The 17,878-nt window shown below is 36.8% G+C and overlaps 2 protein-coding genes across 2 annotated transcripts in view; both read left to right on the plus strand.

Moving 5' to 3' along the window:
- The window catches only part of LOC101851992, an 18,278-nt gene extending 3,645 nt beyond the window's left edge, over positions 1 to 14,633 (plus strand). Inside the window, exons 5-18 of the mRNA XM_013079417.2 lie at positions 895 to 1,110; positions 1,910 to 2,013; positions 2,322 to 2,524; positions 3,981 to 4,156; positions 5,211 to 5,374; positions 6,444 to 6,538; positions 7,235 to 7,438; positions 8,106 to 8,192; positions 9,084 to 9,188; positions 9,633 to 9,832; positions 10,197 to 10,522; positions 12,281 to 12,420; positions 13,785 to 13,952; positions 14,601 to 14,633. Coding sequence (XP_012934871.2) covers positions 895 to 1,110; positions 1,910 to 2,013; positions 2,322 to 2,524; positions 3,981 to 4,156; positions 5,211 to 5,374; positions 6,444 to 6,538; positions 7,235 to 7,438; positions 8,106 to 8,192; positions 9,084 to 9,188; positions 9,633 to 9,832; positions 10,197 to 10,522; positions 12,281 to 12,420; positions 13,785 to 13,952; positions 14,601 to 14,633 — 2,221 coding nt within the window. The remainder of the gene's footprint in view (positions 1 to 894; positions 1,111 to 1,909; positions 2,014 to 2,321; positions 2,525 to 3,980; positions 4,157 to 5,210; positions 5,375 to 6,443; positions 6,539 to 7,234; positions 7,439 to 8,105; positions 8,193 to 9,083; positions 9,189 to 9,632; positions 9,833 to 10,196; positions 10,523 to 12,280; positions 12,421 to 13,784; positions 13,953 to 14,600) is intronic.
- Positions 14,634 to 15,287: 654 nt separating this feature from the next.
- On the plus strand, positions 15,288 to 17,847 carry LOC118477240. Its single transcript, XM_035968241.1, has 3 exons — positions 15,288 to 15,528; positions 16,588 to 16,723; positions 17,532 to 17,847. Exons 1-3 carry the CDS (start codon positions 15,394 to 15,396, stop codon positions 17,831 to 17,833), a joined length of 573 nt encoding a protein of 190 aa, XP_035824134.1. The 5' UTR covers positions 15,288 to 15,393; the 3' UTR covers positions 17,834 to 17,847.
- The last annotated feature ends 31 nt before the right edge of the window (positions 17,848 to 17,878 follow it).

Raw genomic sequence — 17,878 nt, forward strand, 5'->3', positions numbered from 1 at the left:
AGAGAGAGAGAGAGAGAGAGAGAGATGAGGCGACGGATTTTTTTGTAATAACTTTTGTTTACTTTTGATTACACGCAGTCTCATTCGAAATAACTAAGATATCGACAATATGATCGAAAACAAGAAACGGCGAACAAAGACCGGTACTGTGTAAACCAAGTTCCCCTTTAATTGAAAAATGTACACAATTTCTAAAGAATTCTATCGAGTTGATTTTTAAAGTTTGATTGATTCGGCGTTATTTGTAGCTGTCACTATATTGAAAGCAAAACAGAATGCGTTGCCCTATTCAGTAATGTTAACAAGTTTGCGTTTTTCTTTTGGACTTGTTTTGTTGTGAATTGGGGAACTCAAACAAAATTCGATTATGAATAATTTCCACTTTAGAAAGGAAGCTGCTATATTATAGTGTGTAATGATTTGTTGTAAGAATTCGTCACGTTGAACATAATAAAACGTTATAAAAGTATTTCGCCTGGTTTCTCCTCAATTGCTTTATTTCGTTTTCGACGTTTTCTTTTGTTCATTCTTTTTGTCAACCAATCCGAAGAACGAGCTATGGCAAGGTTTTTCAGATTAATTTTATAGATTGGTTTATTCGTATTGATGGTGTTCAATGCTCCTTCAGGTTAGTTGCTCTCTCTTTCTCTCTGTCTTTCTCTCTCTCTCTCTCTCTCTCTCTCTCTCTCTCTCTCTCTCTCTCTATCTCTCTTTGTCTCGCTCGCTCTCTCTCTCTCTCTTTTTTTTCGCTACGTCTTGCTCTCTGTCTTGGCGTATCTCTCTACCTCTCTCTCTCTCTCTCTCTCTCTCTCTCTCTCTGTCTCTCTCTCTCTGTCTCTCTCTCTCTGTCTCTCTCTCTCTATGTATCTATGTATCTATCTATCTGTGTTACAGGTCAGACATAGTCTTGTACAGAAATTCTGAGGTTATTCCCATGCACGGCAGCAAAAAGGATTTTGAGACATGTCTTCCTAACATCTACACACAAATGCTCGGCCAAAGTGTGTGTCTGTCTGGAGTGTTTCATCAGGATGATTCCCCTCATCCATCAGAACTCTTCTTCTTGTCCAGCTTTTACAGAATGAAAGGCATCCTTCGTCTTCAAGATTTGTAAGCGATTTTATGTTTGAACTTATGGATCTGATGAATTAATTAATTTTTTTTTATAATTAAGACTCTTGATGGATATTTTCTTGACTTTGATATCTTCATATTTCATGAAAGTGTAAAAGTTGTAACACTTTCAAAAAGCAACTTAAATGTGCACTGTCAATATGTGAATGCTTAGGTAATTTATTGGGGGGGGTGCAGGCAGTTAAGGATTATTTTGAGTACTTGCAATGATCTAATGCTGCTGTTGATATTAGTTGATTAACATGTAAGTTTGGTCTTACATACTAATCTCTAGTTGTAACCCTATGTTGAATAAATGGTATGGACAAGTTAAAGGAAAGCAAAAAAACATCTTGTTACCGTGGCAAGTAAAATAAGCAATTCCTCTTGACCTTGCGCTTTACTTGGTGAATAGAAAAGTAAATTAGCAGTTTTCTTATTTTTCTTACTATTGTGACAATTTGTAGCTTGTACTTAACCCTATCTGTACACCCTGGGATCATTTTGTACCCCCGGGGTTACATTCTTCACATTTTAGAATACTTCTAGTGTGAAGATCTCTTTGAAACTTTCAGTATTTCTCCAGAATTCATTTTGACAGACTGCTATGCAAAGCATACGGATCAGATTGACAAGTAAATTTCCTCTTTGGAAAGTGGTGGCTCAGAGTTCTCCACGTCGTATGGATAAGATAGAAAAAAACAATGTACGGATAGGGTTAATGTATAAGTCTTTTGACAACTTTTGTGAAGGAGAAGTTCTTCTTTTACTGAACACTGCTTTTTCTTTCTTGCAGGATGCTGGACAGATTCCTGTTGAGATTAACGCATAAAAATATAAAATCTGCGGAAACAGCTAAGTGTGCAGGTTCTCTCACAAAGATGCACTTTGAGGGCAAAGGTGGGCTATGTCCTGCAGAAGGATTTAATGATATTATGTATACTTTGTTTTACAGAGTTCAGTTTGCTTAAATTCTTTTTAAAAATCAAAGAGATGTTTGTCACATGTAGTTCGAAGATACTTTTGGTGGTTGCGCTGCTTTTCTGTTTTTATATTATTTCAATAATTTTACTGTTTTGGACAGCTTACTACAGTTGTTTTGGGGTTTAAAAAAAATGTGTTGTGAAAGGGGTGGGGGGGGGGCATTCACTTCCTAATACCCTAAACAAATTGATGAATAAACTCTGTTGTTTTTTTTTTATTGGCAGGTTTTGAATTGTCCAGAACTGTTGATTTCAATGTTTCCATGGATGAGACGAAAAACTCTCTTGTTATTTCGGGAAGTATTCCAGAAGCTTCGCTGCACTACCATATGGAACGGACATCTCTTTCAGTGCCAGGGATTTCTCTGAAGAAAATTTGTTCTAGGATCACACAGAATGGAAAATTACTCAGTTCTTTCATCTTTGAGGTATGCAAGTGTATAATGTATTGCTCAACTATATATGGTCAGTTTTAAGGACAAGTGGGCTAACCCAGATTTCGGTGGTTTCCAAAAATCTTAACCTACACCAAAAGTGGGCATTGTCCTACCTATAGGAGAAGTTTGGCTTTGGTGTTGTGTATATTTGTTTGGTTATAGAGAAAACATTTCTTGTCTTTTAAAGAAACTGATCAAGGGTCAAAAACTTTACCTTAGATTTTCTCAAAACTGCATTTTTCGGGATAGCCCCCTTGTGCTTAAAAGCGAGCATACATCATGTATGGACATTTTTGCAGTTACTGATTTCTTGCATATCTATTGCCATTGTTACACATTTGTGTTTACCCTGGCGTCTCTGGTGTAGGGATCAGGTGCTTTGCCATTGCATACAGAAGACCTGAGATTGATTGCATTGTAGGGAAAACTTTTACTGAGTATCTTGAGCCTACGTTGGCCCCGACAGGCAGGGTTGAAACCCGCCCCCTAAATAATCTAAATTATGTTAATGGGCATTTAAAAAACCTATATTAGGTGAAAAAAAATGTGAATACCCTTTCTGATTATTATGCAATCTATCTTTTGAAAAGGCTAAAGTTATATTGTGGGAAGTCAAGAAAAAAATTAATGTGCTTTCAAGTTTCAATATTCAAGGAAAAATACTGTACAACTCAGAACTTATCTTAAGCTTGAACAAAACAAAATTCTTTGAGTATATATGTGTTATTGATGTCTTTTAAGACTGCTTAGTGTAAGACCTTGTCATATATGTCACTTTTCAATGTGGTGTATGGTGGAGACGTAAACCAAGCAGTCTATTTGCTTTAATATTCTGGCTCAGCGATATCAATATTGCTTTAGATTTTACATGAGAAAAGAGCAATTCTTCAGAATAACTAAATGGTGACTTGTGAAATATGCTTGAATTCTGTTGAACTTATTTGTTTTCCTCAGTGTTCACCATTACAGCATTACAACATGAAAGAGATTTTGTTATTCACTTATGAGTAAAACTGTCTGATTGGGGGGAAAAATGAAATAGATTCATTCCGTTGTCCCAAGGCAGAGCAACATATCTGATGAAATTGCGTTTTCAGGGTTTATTGGATTGTTTACCCTAGTCTTGCCCATATATCCTTCTTGTGTTAAAATCAGGATGATGCATCTACGTTCAAAATAGCTATTTTCAAAGTGATAAAGTACTAAGTGGCTGATATGGGTAGTTGGGCCCTAATTGTCTATCAAGAATCTTTTGCATTTTTCTCAAAATTATGAAATATGCTGTCATGTTGCTCTGCCTTTGAATGGCAGCATACATGGTACAGCAGAAAGGCAACATTAGTTGGAAAGTCATGTGGAAAAGCTACAGATGACTGAACTTGTCTTTGTAAAAAATATCTGGTGAAATATTCAAGTATTTGAACCATGTGTTATTTTTCCCCTTCAGAGAAAGGCCAGTGAAAGAAATGAATCGACAGAGTTGCCTGTTGAGACAATGGAAGGAAAAGAAAAACTTCTTCATGTCAACGTATCGCTTGGCGCTCTTTCTGTGGACTTTTCATGTTCAGAACAAATGCCACACAAATATTACCAGGCTGTTGATGTTTTTTTCAAGTACTACTGGTAATGCTGCCCTCCCTCTCCTCACTACTACTGTTTAGAGGAATGTACTTAATAATTTATCACAATGTTCTTATTGATGAATAAAGCAGTCCAAAATAAGCTAAACAGCCTTACCCAATAAGTGACATATTTCTGTTGCATGAAATTCCTTTGCATAAATCAGAGTATTGTTGATAGGTATTAGTGAAAAGTGTACTGGTATAAATTTTAAAGTATTTTTAAAATGTAAAGAAGTTTTTGAAACTATTCCCAGGGCACGAATGCTCCACTTTCTTGTTCAGTTACCCCATCAATTTTATTTGTTCCACCCTCTTCCCATTAAAATGTTCTGCTCCATATCGCTACTGCATCTCTTCAGCCCTAAGGATACAGTTCATGAATATTGATGACATATTTTAGACCCCTTTTTTATGGCTGCAATTCTTTCTCATGTCAATTAAGGGACAAACTCCACAAGCTGTAAATCCATGATTATGTGGACATTGGCTGCTTCGATATTCTGTTTTTAGGAAGTTGTTGAGAAGTTGCAATAGCAAGGTGTCAACTTTTAGCTTTCTTCTGTGTGGTGATTTTAAGAATAGAAGATATGTAATTTGCATTAGTTTAAAACGCATTTTATGAAGCAAATGATCAGCATTGCTGTCTAGAAACTAGAAGTCAAGTCATTCTAATGAAATGATATACCAATTTGTTATCGGAGTAGATAAATGCTCCTGGTGTTGGCCATTTTTAGTTCATGCTTTTTATTTTGCTTTGTGTCACATCAGAGTAGAGACCTGACCGGCTAATCCAATTAATTTATAGCTTCAAAAACTTCTAGGCATTTCAAAGTTTGTGTCCATGATCTTTCATATTTAAAGTGGCGGGCTTAGGTTTTGTTCTTTGCCATACATAATCCAGATGTTAATATTTCCTGTCCTGCTGAACTTTGATTTGGTTTGACTAGTTAATTCAGTGCACAGGAAACTGTATAATCAAGGGCATTTTAAAAATATAATTATCTAAAGTATGATACACATACTATTTTACAAATTATATTTTGTTTTTTTCTTAGTGAACCACAATTAGGATTGTTGTACGCCTTGCACCCTCGTCCTGAGCTCGCTGCTGCTGAAGGTCATCTGTCCACATTCTCTTTTCACAAACAGACCAACTACTCTGAAACACCAATGACAGAGATTTGGAAACAGTTTATGAGGACCTATGCGTATGCTCCAGGTAACCGCAGCTCTTCAGACTTGTTTTTTTGTTTGTTTGTTGTGGTGAGGTATTTTACTGCGCTCGCAACTGCGTAAGGTCATATAAGCGCCCGGGACACATTAAACATTTTTAATTTGGTAGGAATTAATTTTGAATTTTGCTCAGGTGGTGGCCGAAGCCTATTTTTATCGATTTTGGGCCATCAAGGGATTTTTAGCATGCGCAACTTGCTCACGAGATCTTATCCGAGAAGGCTAGGTGTTAGATCTTACCTACCATAACATCAGGGGTGTGGCTGACAGACAGCAGTAAAAAGGAGTCAAGGAGGAGCAGTAGAAAGGCTGCAGAAAGAGTAAAAAGCCCAGAGGAGGGGTCAAAGGGGAGGGTGAAGGGGCAGAAATTCTGGCAAAAAAAGATTAGAGAGCAGGAAAGGAGGTGAAAGGAGAACACTTTAGAGAAGAAAATTTTCCGCCACTGTCAGGTTTCACACCCAGGACCTATTGAATGAGAGGCAAAAACCGTAGCCTCTTGACCCTGAGAGCCCCCCCCCCGTTCTCCTTTCTCCTCGAGCAGCTCTTAAAGGAAAGAAAACATAAAGCTGCTGTATTTAGAGCCTCAAACATGGCACACAAAACATACCCTCAAGTAGTGTCTTTTTAAGGAAAAATTTGACTGCTCTTTGATAGTGTCTTCCCACTTCTATTGTCAGTGACACCTCATTCTTCATTTTTTGGTACAATTTTCTGGCTTAAAATATTGTGTATGTGATTGCGATGTAACTAAGATGCAGAAGTCATTCATTTGAATTTTCAATTTTTAGCGTGATCATCCATATGAATTTCTACCTTTGAAAAACAATTGCACCTGCACTTAGATGGGCATAAAGTGCATAATTTCTGCAAAAGGTAATAAGCTTTAATACTTTCTGTTGTCTTTCAAATGCCATGATTTCTTGTCAATTCTTAAAGGAATTAGCTAATAATTTCTCAAGTAACACACAAGTACTTTTACATCAGCACTCAATAGATTTTCTTCAGTTAAAAGCAGAAAAACTTTCCTTCATTTCATAATTGCTTTGCCTCCACAGGTCACAACATTACCACAGACACGGCTTTGATTGCTGATCTGAAAGCTGCTGACAGAGTCACTGACATCTACTGGATCCAGGATGGAAATTTGACGGTAGCTTTTTAGGTTTCATCATTTTCCTTGTGCCTGTAAAATTTTGTGTAGGAACTTTTATACATTTTGTTAAGAAAATCTCCTATGATATTTACATGAATGCATGGAAAACAGCTTTGTACTGAAATGTTTTGGGTTGTTTTTTTTACGGGTAGAGAGACATCTTACAGATTTTACACATTTATGACACAGTGTCAAGTATAAATGAAATAATTCAGAGATTCCGTCAATGTCACATGTACAAAAACATCAGCACAGGCACTATTACAAATATATGCCTTTGTGGGTCACTACAGGATATTTGCTGCTGGGTGAGAACAGAAAAAAAAGGTACCTTTCTGGAAGACACAATGCCAGTGGAAACCAATTGGCAGTTCAATTTTGTTCTGTTTCTAGGGGTTGAACACCCTGTTCTCAATCAGCATGTTGATAATCATTTGAGAAGTGAGGTACATTGCGCTTGAAAAGTAAGACAGGTTTTATAAATAAAAATAAATTGCTCATTGGTTGAGGAACTTTCACTTGACTACCCTGAATGTTGCAAAAGAACAAAGAGATAGAAGAAACATATTTTGAGTTTCTGTCTATTGCATACATGAAAGACTTTGCTCTTCCAAAACATATTCTGAATGTGGGTGTCATATTAATCGTTAAAATACAAATCTCCAAAAATTAAATGATATGCTTTTTCTCTAGGATGAGATCCATATGGATGCCCACGTTCGCAATCGGTCAGATGCCAGACTGTTCTTGTTTGACTGGACCATGCATCTAGAGAACAAACAAAAATTCACCATTGACTTGGGTGGTGAAGCCAGTGGACCCAGAGCTATGCCTTTAGCAGATTTGACCCTACATTCAAATGTCACTTTCAGAGCAGATGAGGAGGTCTTACTACAGGTAAGCTGTTAAATTTTTTGCCCTCTCGAAATCTTCTGATGAGTTGTTTATAGAAGCAAATATTGTCTAAATAAGGGCCAGTAAGCCCAGTGAAAAAAACCCACTATTTGATCATGAAAATATGTTTTTCTTCTTTTTTAATTGCTCCTCTCTGTTTAATACCTTTCTTTTTTGTTCTTTGTTTTTTTGTTTGTTTTGATATTCTGGGTGTTGACTGTAAATAAGTCGTGATGGTTTATTTGTTACATTGTCATATTGTCCATAATGGTAAGGACTTGGAATGAGCTCATTTGTCAACAGATATGATGAGCAAATCTGTGTAAATTCACACAGTGCAAAAAAGATCTAGTTTTAGCTGATGTTGAATTGATCGCTATCTACTCCAGTTCCATCCTGCCATAGTCTACCTAAATGTATCAACAACAGACTTTGCAAACACTCTGTTCTCTGCTGCAGACCAGCTTGGGAAAATAACTACTTAAAATTTCAAAGGACATTATGTTCAAGTGACTTTTATGACATTGGCAATGGAATAAAGTGTAACTCTATTCATGATAATTTACTCTCTTTGCATCGTGACATTGCGTATAACATGTAGGGTGTAAAAACATTCATGATAAGCGCTTATAGCATTTTTGTTTCTTCTCTTTTGATGTGAATATCTCAGAGGCCTAAGCGATCCGTATTATCATCCTTTGGAAAACTGGAGCATTCTTTCTCGGAGAAAGCGTCATCAATGTACCAGTCTGCCAAGGTAATCTTTGGCTTGTATCAATCAATGTGTGTAAGTTGATAACAGTAGATGGTAGTAAAAACCTCTACCCATATTTAGCCAATTGAAGCCCCTAGACTCCTCTTCCTTAAACCTATAAAGCTTTATAGGGGCAGGAAGGGTGTTCTGTAAAACTAGCAACAGTCGGATTGCAGTAAATTTAGAAGGCAGCTTTATTCCAGTGGGAGAAAATAAATACTGTGAAAAAAATGTTTAATACTACAAATGTTCGCAAGGCATTTTCAAGTTTTTGTGTGGAATTTACCATATGTTGATCATATTCTAATTCTAAAAGTATCATAGAATTACTTTGAATTACTTGGATCCAGAGCTAGAATCATAACAGGTGGCACATGTCCATAGCTGCTCATCTCTCCTTTCCAGAGTCCACCCCAGAGTCTTCCTGCTTATTGTCTCCATGAGGAGCTGGTTTGAGAAACGCCTGACCACTCCTCGGAGCAAACTTTTTTTCCCTGTGCCCTGCGCACACTTTTCTTTTATTGTGCTGAGTGTGTTGGACTCTGTCTCCTCTTGGCCGTGAAGGCTCTCCTTGCATCTGGCGATCACCATTGGTGGGTCGAGCATGATTCGGCCATTGGGTGCTGCTTTGTCGGCAAGTTCATCACCATGCTCATTTTCATGCACCCCGGCGTGACCTAAAAGTATCATAGAGGGTAAAATGAGAGTAACTTGAGAAAAGTACAGCGGAGCAGCAGAATTATAGTCTTGATATAAACACTTCTGTATTGACTACAAAAGAATTTGACTCAATTTTTTTCTGGAAAGCTGATGAAATATGTTGCTTCTCACTGTTGTTTTTTTAAATGATGTATTCTAATACTGTACTTTTGACTTGTTTCGATATGCTTGCAGTTGAGGTTGCTCACTTTCCTGAGTCGAAAGTCAAGCGACTCCTCTCTTGTTCCAAATAGCATAGTAGACTCTGATGAACAGACAGGGCTGTTGTTGAACCAAACAGTAAGTAAACACTTTTGTGTGTTATTAAAATTTATCATCTTGAAGTGGTTCGAAACAGTTACTTTTTTTTTTTTGCATTTCAAAAAATTTCTTGGGAAATAAGTTTTACAGCCACACAATGACATGTACAGGTTTTCTTCTAAACTGTTTTTTATTTTTATTTTCGATTATGTTATTTTATTTTTTTTATTGAATGAGAAAACTGTACCAGATTAAGTTACTTGCCAATCCAAAACGGCCTCGACTTATCATAAAACAAATACGAGAAATAAGTGAGATATTAAAATGTTTCTATTTACTAAGTTGAAGTACCGCCTGCTAAGAAGGTTCTGAAATAAGCAAAATATGAATCACAAGCCATGTTGGAAAATGTACACTTCAAATTATCATTGAAGAGTGTGAGTGAAAATGTATAAACTGAAGGAGGTCCTTTTCGTACTACAGGAAGGAGATGTTGTCTTTTGGAAACAGCCTTATTGGAACTTGAAAACGGATGCCTCAATCAAGATGATTCCTCACTTTGCGGATACACCTCAAGGAAGGAAGAACGTTGGGGCAGAGTTACAGTGGTTTTTGAACAGCTCTTTACCTCACACGGAGACTCAACTGCTCTCCTTTGAAGGCGCCATATTCAATGGACAAATGTAGGAATATCTTCACATACTTAGTATTTTTCTTGTTTTGTTCATTTACTGAGCTACAATAGTTTCAGATTTATTGTTTGTTTCTGTGAATTCTTGTCATCTGTGTGAATTTCTTTCTTACAGCGTAGATTACTGCTCCATATCTTTATGGTGAGCTTATTGTATTTATAGTTTGTCAACAAGAGATTTCAGCTACAATTAATTGCACTATTTGGACTGTTCTTAAGTTTATAATAGCTCATATCTCGATAGAGAAATAAGACTTTTAAAATTTGATCTTTAGGACCATTGATAAACTGGTTAAATTGCGAGGAGCACTTGATAAGTATAAGCTCATAGTGTTGGAATCTGGGTTTTTTTCCAGGAAAAAGATGAAGATGTACGTCGATGACCGTATCCATGACTGGACATTAAATGCATCTGCAGAGCATTACAGCACAAAGGAAGTATTCCATCATCACCACAACTGGTCTTTGGTGGAGACAACCAATCACAGACTTGATCGCTCTTTCAATATCCGTGTAGAACTGGTGCACTTCAAAAGTTTTGATTATGATCTGACGCTAAAATCTCCACGGACAAACGTGACTCACTACATTCATTATGTGAAGAGTTCCCCCATAGAGCATCATGTCCGTGCTCATGCTCGTCTACATTCTGTCTCTCCGGAATTTGATCTCCTCTATTACGGTAAGTTCTACAACAGACTAAGGGTGCCTGAAGATTGGGATGTGGGGTTAACTTGAGACAGCCTTTAGCGTTTTGTCCTGGTGAGGGATTTGAATCATTTTCTCAGCTTTGAGCTCGAGAAATGGAAGTTGGATAAGCTATGGCTTCACTAGTCTTTTGATCCTTGAAGAGTGGGTGGTTGGCTGGTGCTCAGATGTGGTTTGCTCAATCTTTTCTATCAAATATCTATCTCCCTATATCTCCTTCTTTTTTGTGTTAGTTTATACTCTAGTAGCACCTTTAGTCTTCAGCAATTACATGACCTAATTGTGTTGCAAGTGCTGTGAAACTTTTACTTAAACAAAAGAAACCCAAGATCCTTGAAGTGGCTTGACTTGCTCTGTTTCATAGTTCTTTCTGATATTGTCCCCATAAACTGTAGGACTGATGTTTATACATACTCAATTATAGATACAGGATTAATCAGTTTTGTGAGACTAGAATGATAGCAGTACAGCAGAAAAAACAAAACGGCCAGCAGCTTGATCCCCTCTGTTATAATGAAGGAATGTACTCAATAAAAAAACCCAAAAAAACTTCTAGGCTGTTATCGTGTGACCAAGAAAAAGTGGAAACATTTGTTGATCATTGTTTGAGAAAATACATTTTTTTTAGCAAGATTATGTTGACCAATTTGTATAATCGAATTTTGTCTGATTTTGAACTTTCCGTAGTTCCAACTTCTGGTGGCTTCATAAGTAATGTTTTAACCCTATCCGTACACTCTGGCGTCATTTTGTACTCCACGAGTTGTATTCTTCACATTTTAGAATAGTTTTAGTATGGATATCTCTTTTCAGTATTTCTCAAAAAATCATTTTGACAGACTGCTATGCAAAGTGTACGGATTGGATTAACTAGTAAATTTCCTCTTTGGAAAATGTTGGGACAGAGTTCCCTACGTCGTTTAGATACGATAGTAAAACATGACGTACGGATAGGGTTGAAATTTTGAGAATAAGCTGTTGTTGCCACAAAAACATTCTACCAAACCTAACAAACATACTAGTGTCAGTGCTCTGTGTACAGTGCACTCAGATGGCCTTAAGTTACCTTTACCCTTCTGGCTCCTCTTCATGTTTCTGAGAAGGAGGTTCAGTCTGTCTTGTAACATTCAAATTTACTTTTCATCAGGGCACTCTTTGAAAGGGTGCCACTTTTCTTTTTATGGAAGGATACGCATTAATTCCTTTCCCTGGAAAGGAAAAGAGTTTCATGATATTCTCTCATTCTACAAGGGTTCTGAATGAAGTTAAAATACACTTTCTTATTTTTCTTATTATTGGCAATTAAGTGAACCTGATATTTTATAATGTTTTATTTTTTTAAGCTTGCTAATGTTATTGGAGCTGATTCTCCTTTCCCTGTATATGGATAGCAAAACTTTGCAACACGTGTTAAATAATATCATCTTATTTATCTTATACAATGTAATAGAAATAGAGAATGGTTTCCAGTGGGATAACCAGCTCCCTTTCTTTAAAAATTCTTTTGATGATCATTTCTTTTCTGTCTTTTCATTTTAATATCTAAGCAGAAAATAATATATGTGTATGGTTAACGGTTTACTTTGACAATTTTTGAAAGACATGCACAATTTTAGAAAATTACATTCTTCTTGTAATCACTTTAACAAGTTTAAAAAAAAGAAATTTAATAATGCCTAAGTAAAGGATACAACTTTTGAGATCATTTCCTTTTCTTTGTTACTATTATTAGAGTCCAGTGATGTGAACAAAGGGGATATAACAACCCAAGTGAACATGACAAGTACAGCCCTTGACTTCAAGTTAGATTTGGAGAAAAAGAGAAGTGAGGAAGGAATCCAAGCGTCCAGCGATTTTCAAGTGGATAACCATGTTAGTGGGGATTTCCCCCCCCCCCCCTTTTTTTTTACACCTTACTTCACGGTATATTTGATATATTCTGTTATATCTCTCTGTTCAGTTTGCTGTCAGTTGTCTTTTAGTTAGACATAAGACTCCCCCCCCCCCCCCCCCCCCCCCCCGGGGTGGTGCTACTGACTGATGTGTCTTTACGCTAGGCCATTCCCAAAGGGGGGACGGGACGTTAACTTGTTCTTATGCGCAGTAGAATTGTAAATGAGTTGACTCAATAATGTCATGCTCATAACTGTGCCTGAACTGTAACAGGGAACAGCTGCTTTTTCTTTCCTTATCCTTACTATTGTTCTTTTCCCTCTACTTCTTTTGTATGTTTGTCCCACTATTTCCGGGGTGCCTTGATAGTTGAAGCAGACTTTGTGCTGTTGAAGCTAGAGAAGTGAGCAGAGTAAGGACTTCTCTGTTGACATTCTCCCCTTGGTGCTCATATGACCTTATGCAGTTGGGAACACCAAAAAAACCCCCAAGACATGAGACTAATGGTCATGAAAATTTGGGTTTAGGGTTTCAGAGCTCAACTCAGTCTGAAGTTGTGTGCTTGGAGAAGACCCTTTGCGAAGCGTGCATACAAAATGAGTAACTTCTCCTATTCAAGCTTCATGGAAATAGATACGTCACGTTTATAGGTGAAGTTTTTACAATTTACAAGTATGGAATAACATAAGACGGGTTATAGTTAAAGAATATGGCATCAATAGAAAATATACAAATTTGACCCTAGCGTCGATTTTTGGCCAATATCTCCATTTGTGGATTGCAAGAAGTAACTTATTTTGTTTGCACGCCTCACCTTTACTTACACAAACTTTCCCATTTGGCTTAGTCTTTAGAGGAGGGCGTTAAATACCTGACAAGAGTGAAACTTGAGCTTGACTCAGGTTAAATTGTAATGCCTTCCACAGATTTATTTTCTGAAACAGAAATATAAAATAAGCCTTATCCGAGAAGGCTAAGCATTTGATCTTACCTACCCAAAGATCAGGGGGTGTAGCTGAAAGACAGCATTAAGAAGGATCCAGGAGCTGCTGTAGAAAAAATCAGGAGTAAGGGAAAGAGGAGCACAGGAATGCCTCAGGGTTGGGGAAGGGGGAAGTGAAGGTAACAGCAGATGACAGAACGGGGCTAGAGAACAGGAAAGGGTATTTCAACATGTTGGAGAACAGAATGTTTTTGTCACTGTCAGGTTTTGATTCCAGGATCTTTTGAATGGGAAGAGACCTCTAGATTGTGAGAGCCCCTACCCAATTGTACATTAAAATTTAAATGTTTTAGTGTTTCTCCTCAAACATTTTTTCCTTTGTTCTTCATCTCTTTTTAAGATGTCAGTGCTGGCTGGAAAGAGAGGCTTGCTGACCACTTTAACCCTTGCCAAAAAAAGACCGCCCCAGTGCAGATGGACATATACGGCTACTGATGGCTCTAAGACAAGGTTGCAAGCTCAGATGATGGGACCCAAAAGAATAGAATTCGATCTTCAGCCCATTCAGGCAAGGACAATTCTCGGGTCTTGTACTAAAATCAGACTGACAACAATATTAAAGCTACTAATATAGTGTCTTGAAGTTATGAAAATGTTTTTTTTCTTTTTGTTTGAGACAAGCTAAGCGCCTGCATCCAATGTGGGACATGTTTGGGAGCACATGTTGGTGTATGCTTTTGTGTGGGCGTGTGTGTATGTGTATGTGTGTGTGTGTGTGTGTCTCTCTCTCTGTGTGTGTGTGTGTGTGTGTGTGTGTGTGTGTGTGTGTGTGTGTGTGTGTGAGAGAATATGAGGAATCAGGCACACAATGTGATGCATACTTTACAACATTATGTTAAAACAAAAGTATTGTACAGTGATGAGAGCTGTATCTGTAGGGGAGAGGGCACTCTAGAAATGATCTGCTTTATTACTGTTATTATCATTATCATCAGCATCATCATCATCATCATCATCATCATCGTCATCCTCATTATCATCATCATTATTATTATTATTATTATTATTATTATTATTATTATTATTATTATTATTATTATTGTTAGTATTATTATCAGTAAGAAGAAGAAAAAAGCCCTGTTCATACACAGTGCATAAATTGAGTCAAAACTTTTTAAATTGTCTATTTTACAATTGTAAATTTTAACTCAATCAGACACATTGTAAAGACAAAAGTATATACAGGTGATGTGTCCAATTCTTTTCTTTTCTTTAAAAAAAAAACTTTTCTGAGGTTATACTTTATTTCACAGTTAATATTATCATTATTATTGCTCTTACATAGAAAATTTAGAGATTTAAGTGGTAATCTGCTTTATGTTGTAGTGTCTTTGTTTCAACTTCTTTCAAGATGTCATTGAGTCACTCATTCATCCTATGTCACCTCTAAAATTTTTGTCCAATTTCTACTAAAGTGTCTTTAGGCCATTCCCAAAGGGGGTCATTAACTTGTTCTTTCTTATGCACAGTAGAATTGTAAATGGGCTGATTCACCAATGTCATGCTCATAAATGTGCCTGAACTGCAACAGGGAACTGTTGCTTTTTCTTTCCTAATCTTTACTATCGTCATTTTTCCTCAACTTCTTTTGTATGTTTGTCACACTCTTTCCCTGCTATTTCCGGGGTGCCTTGATAGTTGAAGCAAACTTTGTGCTGTGAAGCTAGAGAGGTGAGCAGAGTAAGCCCAATTCCCTGTAAGGACTTCTGTTACCATCCACCCCTTGACGCTCATATGACCTTATGCAATTGCGAGTGCCGTAAAACTTCTACTAAAAAAACAAAAAAACCCCGAAAATTAAAGTCTGATATTTATTCTTCGCTGGGTATAATTTTGTCTGACAGGACACTGAAGAAGCAGAGACAGGTCAGGGCAGTGATAAAATTTCATGGAATGTGGAACTCGTTGAGCCAACTCGCATACAGCACACGGTGTATATTTCTCCAAGAATGCTACACGCTGCTCGATATGCAGGAGGTATTCTGAATGCTGGCATGGCCAAAGTTGTTCGTCATGCTGGGAAGATTGTGGCTCACAACATCAAGGCTGACATCAAAGACAGGATTGCACCTTTTACGAATCAAGTATGGTTGTGAATCTATAAGATCCCTTTTAAAAATTTGTTCTCATTACCATATATAATATGTTAATTAATTATAATTGAAGCAGTCTTACTACATCGTTTCAAAACCAGTTGCATAGAGAACTCATAATCTGCAGTACTTTCTGTGTAGTCACTATTCATCATAACATAATTTGGATTCCTTTTCTTGCACAGTTGCCAATTTGACACTAGTTTCTAGACAAAAAAACTGAGGGGTTCATTTCCCTTGCACAAAATGTTTCTAAAATTTTCCACTCTTTCTCCTTCAAGTTCAGCCTTAAAGTCGAACATTTGTTTTCATTTTTTAAAGATTTATATTATGTTGAGATTGCCAATATGTTTCTTTATATTTATTTTAAATTTGACTTTCTACCAGAGATACAGGCACTGGTTCCAAGTACATGACCAAGTTTGCAGAAACTGTTGTTAAGCTTACTTCTGTAGAAATTCATGATTTAACATTTTTATCGGGTCAGAACGCATTCATTGTCAAGTCAAGACTATATGTTAGGCAGCGTGGTGGAATCAGGCTCTCGTCAAAATAATCAAAATGAAGAAACTTGCATTTTTCAGCAGGTTCATGAATTTTTATCAAATTTTTGTTTTTTGGCTCCACACCTTTCATGCCCCTTAAAGAACTCATTTCTGTGTGGATTTTTCAGAAAAACGTGGATCAAAGGCACAAAAAATGTAAATTTTCATTTACCACGGACTTTTAAGCTAAGGAAATAACTAATCTTTGGGTGCCATTTTCTCACAAATTTTACCTCTGAAAACAGGTGACCCCCACCTCCTTCTTTCGCAAATATCTCGACTTATATTCAAGATAAATGGATATATTTTTCATCCCAATAGAGACAAGTGAACAAGCTTTAAGATGATACCAATAACTCTACATGCCCAAAAATTTACGAGAGCCTAATTCCACCATGCTGCCTCACATATTTATTCATAGTGCTCTTAATCAGTTGCAAAAAAAGTGATTTACACATAAAACAAATTAAACTGACTAGGATTTGTAACTCTCGTTTCTTTTCAGAGCCTGGATGGATTGTTGAAAACTCGTCTTGGTCAAGCTATGCGGGTGAATCCAGAAAGTAGGAAAGTCAAACTCTACAAACTTTCACTTGGGGCACTGCAATCTGTAGACGAATTGTCACGAAAACAATTGACAGGTATAAATGACACAGCATTGTTTTATTTTGTGTACTCTTCTTCTAAAAAAACAAGTAGTTTTACATAATGCAAAAATGTGTCAGTGGAATGTCGAAGGTCTGCTCAGCATTCGAAATGCCAATCTATGTAGTGTAGTGCAGGTGGTGTTTCGGAACCTAAAAATTTTTAAATTTGTGAGGCAGTGTGGTGAAATCAGACGCTCGTCAAAATAACGATATTGAAGAAACTGGCATTTTTCTGCCAGTTTGGCAATTTTTATTGAATTTCTGGTTTTTGGCTTAACACCATTGTTGTCCAATTATGAACACATTTCTGAGTGGATTTTTACTGAAAAACGTTAATTAAAGGCTCAGATAGTATCAGTTTTCAGTTTCCACAGACTATTAAGCTATGGAATTAATAACCAGACTTTGACGGCCATTTTCTCATTATTTCTACTTTTGAAACCACACGACCCCACCTTCTCCGATCTTAAATATCTCGACTTCTTTTCAAGATAGATGGGCATTTTTCCCCCTATAGCAAGACAACTGAACAAGCTTTGCCAATAACTCCAAATGCCCAAAAATTGACTAGCCCCTGATAGCACCACATCGTGACACATTTAGTAAAACAATGAATACAAAAACAATAGCAACACTGAATCGATAACAGTAAAACAATGAATTAATAAGCATAATGAGTTAATGGACAAACCAACTACCAGCTACAACACTAAATATTTCTGATAATATATGTAGGCCTATATAGATGTGGCCTTGTGGTTCTGTTTTTGAAAATTAGGCTTTCTTTTTTTTCTTTTTTCAGTCCAGGTTTCGAGACAGCTTCACATTGATCAGGCAATGGCATATGCTGTTGAGAAAAAAAGTGAGATGGTCAGCGACTGGATCCAGCATCCTCCATTTTTTGTCAGGCAGTTCATGAAGGCCCATGTGTTCCCAGTCTTGTACCAAACTATGAAAACAGGAACACATGTATTTTCCACTCCGATTCCTGTTGTCATGTCTGGCTTTAATGTAAGTATTACCGTTGATGATTACGTATTTTGTTTTATTCTTTTTATGCACATGTTGAAAGGGGTGATGTCTTCATTACTGTTCTTTATCTAACAGTCTTTACAATATTCACAACTAGTACATACTATTAAATAACTT

The sequence above is a fragment of the Aplysia californica genome, unplaced genomic scaffold, assembly GCF_000002075.1.
Source record: "Aplysia californica isolate F4 #8 unplaced genomic scaffold, AplCal3.0 scaffold00003, whole genome shotgun sequence".
NCBI lineage: Eukaryota > Metazoa > Mollusca > Gastropoda > Aplysiida > Aplysiidae > Aplysia > Aplysia californica.

Coding starts and splice junctions, on each gene's coding strand:
- LOC118477240 (XM_035968241.1), top strand. CDS start 15,394: ATGCTACACGCTGCTCGATATGCAGGAGGTATTCTGAATGCTGGCATG. Junction 15,529..16,587: donor TTGCACCTTTTACGAATCAA/GTATGGTTGTGA, acceptor GTTTCTTTTCAG/AGCCTGGATGGATTGTTGAA. Junction 16,724..17,531: donor GTCACGAAAACAATTGACAG/GTATAAATGACA, acceptor TTCTTTTTTCAG/TCCAGGTTTCGAGACAGCTT.